This window comes from Periplaneta americana, unplaced genomic scaffold, assembly GCF_040183065.1.
Source record: "Periplaneta americana isolate PAMFEO1 unplaced genomic scaffold, P.americana_PAMFEO1_priV1 scaffold_20, whole genome shotgun sequence".
NCBI classification, from domain to species: domain Eukaryota; kingdom Metazoa; phylum Arthropoda; class Insecta; order Blattodea; family Blattidae; genus Periplaneta; species Periplaneta americana.
Genome location: NW_027185501.1, coordinates 2,963,966 through 2,967,153, shown reverse-complemented (window position 1 = coordinate 2,967,153; position 3,188 = coordinate 2,963,966). Strand labels below are relative to the sequence as shown.

General features: G+C 38.0%; 1 protein-coding gene across 1 annotated transcript; it reads right to left on the bottom strand.

Moving 5' to 3' along the window:
• Positions 1-496: 496 nt before the first annotated feature.
• LOC138693742 (uncharacterized) lies at positions 497-1,387 on the bottom strand. The gene has a single exon (XM_069817562.1). The coding sequence runs from the start codon at positions 1,385-1,387 to the stop codon at positions 497-499; it is 891 nt and encodes a 296-aa protein (XP_069673663.1).
• Between the last annotated feature and the right edge of the window lie 1,801 nt (positions 1,388-3,188).

The window sequence follows — 3,188 nt, the reverse complement described above, 5'->3', positions numbered from 1 at the left end:
TCCACTAAAAAACGTTTCAATGCATAAAGTTTTGTGGGCGAGGAATTATTATTGAAATTCACAGTGGCAATACGTATAGTGATGGTCATCACTTCAGCCAATAGCAGAACAAACTTCAACAACATGTTGCACAATGCACAACCAGTAATCGTCGGTCAAAGATCTAGTCAACTGGACGTAATAATGGAAATCCTAGTTTACTACCTTCTCCTTTGTAAGGGTGAGAAAGATGTTTAGGAGAATTACTGCTTTTAGCCAATTTCTTAACACCAATCTCCTGTGACGAGGACTTGTTTGTCGATCCAGGATCTTGCTCTTCTTGTTGCATTGCTTCATTCCAATCCTCTGGAACTGCTGCTGTTGCTCCCCGAATTTCTTCAGGATCCTTTGAATCACCTGTAGTAGCCGGAACAACAACGTCGACAGGATTCTTCTGCCCATTGGCAGAACACTCACCAGTGTCAGAAGATTCCATTGCTTTATACTTTTTCACTGGTTACTCGTGAAGAATCTCTGATACTTCATCTGCTGAATCTGTTTCCGAGTCACCCTGTTCTATCGTCATAGTCACCGTCTTATCAGTCAGTACACTACTCTTTTGCGTTATTGATTTCTTTTGCAATAAAGTACTCTCGTGCATTAATTTTGTATCCGAAGTACCAATAGATGCTTGTTTTTCGGATAAACTATCAGTCCCATTTTCAGATGAAACACTAGTCATAGTAGGAGTTGTCGCTGCTGTGGAAACACTAGAAGAAGGGATCAAGTCACTCAGTGTAAGACGTGTTCGAGATTGTACCGTCACAGGGGCTTTTACATTCCTATTAGGACACGCTTGCCGTATTTGAGCTGTACTTCCACAAGAAAAACACGTAAGTTCCTGCCCAGGGTAAGTTACATAGGCTTCGTGACCGGCTATGACAATCGACGAAGGTATGACCTTGTTTAATACCATGTGTGTAATGCGTATACCGGTATAGACATTATATCGAAATTTGGATGACCACTTTTCATTTTCTATATGTTGCACTTTCCCATAGTTCTGTCGTATTCTTTCATTGGACACTTCCGGTGGTATGTTGAGCACTCGTACCATCACGACTTCTTCGTCTGCAGGGGTTATGTTGACTGTTACATTATCTCCATTCATAAGTTTAACGGATGATGATCCAGTATGTTGTTGTAGGTAATGTTCATAACTAATTTTATTTGTAAGTTTAATATACAGTGCATTTTGTTTCCCTACTAACTGAATCACTTGTATTTCCGTGTCTTTTATACGTAACCCTTCTTCTATCCATCTATGTATGTCAAATGCTGTAGGACGCGTTTCCTCTTTATTAAATATTGCTTTTAAAGTATTTTCCCTTTTAACTGCACTATTCATGTTTCACTACAAGGTTATCAAAACAAACGCACAATGTAACACTCACGCACGGACTACGTACGACACACGATGTTTCCTGCTCTGCTGTCGCCGGCAAACTGTACGTGAATCAAAAGTTGAAGAGCGAAGAAAAGTTATTTCTAACGCACGTATAGCTTTAAAGAAAAATAAATTCAATACTAATTTCGAATTTTATTTAAGAAATGAAATTAATTTATCCCTATACTTTTATTCACAGTAAAATTCGAACTTGTTCGTAGCTGAAAGCGCCACCACCTCAGAATGTAAACAATTGCTGTAGGTACCTTCTGACAGACTGGCTGCGCTGCTCTGGCTAGTCAAGCTGGATGTTGAGCTTTTCTCGCTGAGGTACATTGGGTCACTGCAGTGTCCATCTAAAATGCAATATAATTCTGTGCCTTAATCTTCGTAATAAAATGATTGTTAGCGAATGTAATGAACAGGATAAATAGGTACGAGACAGTTATGTACGTGAATCAAAAGTTAAAGCGCGTAGTAAAGTTACTTCTAACCAGGGGCGGCTCTACAATAAGAACTGTAGAGCTGCAGAACCGCCATTTAAATGGACCTGAAAAAAAATTAAAAATGTAAAACGTGCTTTTATGTAATCTAGTTCATTGTTTCATTTATTTTCCAATTCATTCTCCTTCGATTCGAGATTTTATTGTCTGTAGGAGCCTTGAACTGCTGGAGAATTTTAGCTATAGTGTACTATTCTGATCTGTGATCGGCAGTTCCTGGAGCTCAACGCAGCGTAGTCGGCAGCAGAAAACTGGTTTTCTTCACCGCCCCATAAGACTGCATTGGAGCTGCAACCGAAGCAGATCTGTTCGAATATACAAAAGAACCGCCAACACCCTCATCTCTTTATGACCTGCGTTAGAACACATAGGCTTCTGAACTTACTGTATATCATTACAGTTCCAGTGTGTTATAGTACTGTGGCTGATGTGATGTGAATAGTCAGTGTGTCTAAGGAAATATTTTATATTAAAAATGAATGAAATGAAATCCTAATCGACCAATCCTTTTCGAAATTAAAAGAGAAATTGCACGTTAACTTAAGAAATTAGGACGTCCTACACCAAATTTAAATTTGGAAATTTCTGGAAAAAGTCGAGGAAATCATGTAGCCTACTAGTCATTTTAATACCGAAATGTGTAATGGAAACGATTGGTTTTTTTGCTGCGCTCATGAAAACGCTTTCTCCCCCACCCATGTATTCTGTTTAGAGGAGAAAATACATGGACAAAGACCGGAGTGAAGGATTTAGTTAATTTGACTTAAAAAACTATAAGAGCATGAAAATTCGAAAACTCATTTCAAGTCAAACAGATTTGTCACTGTTAACGATATTAAAATATTCTAACACAGCTTGATTCTGCGTATTGGATTAACATTCAGAAACAAGAAGGAAATGTTTCTAAAGAGAGATATGGTCTACCTAAAATAATTAACTGTGTGAAATTCTGTGCCGCATTTGAATTAGCGATGCGAGGACTTGCTGAATCAGGAGATTCAACAAACCGCGATATATTTCTGGGTTTGACTGATTTTGCTCCACAATTAGATTAGGCCTAAACTTCCAAAGGCTCGTCACAATTGAAAGGAACTATGGAAACAATTCAAAATTAATTGCTGGATAGCAATAAAATTATTGGAAATTTCTCTTCATTGCCACCAAAACATGACGCAAAAAGTTTGATGCAAACTATCTTAATGGAATATAGGTTTAACGGAAATTCAGTCATAATTGAACAACATGAATTAATTTTGCTG

What these genes read in the sequence shown, in the direction of transcription:
- LOC138693742 (XM_069817562.1), bottom strand. Translation starts at nt 1,387, where the DNA reads ATGAATAGTGCAGTTAAAAGGGAAAATACTTTAAAAGCAATATTTAAT.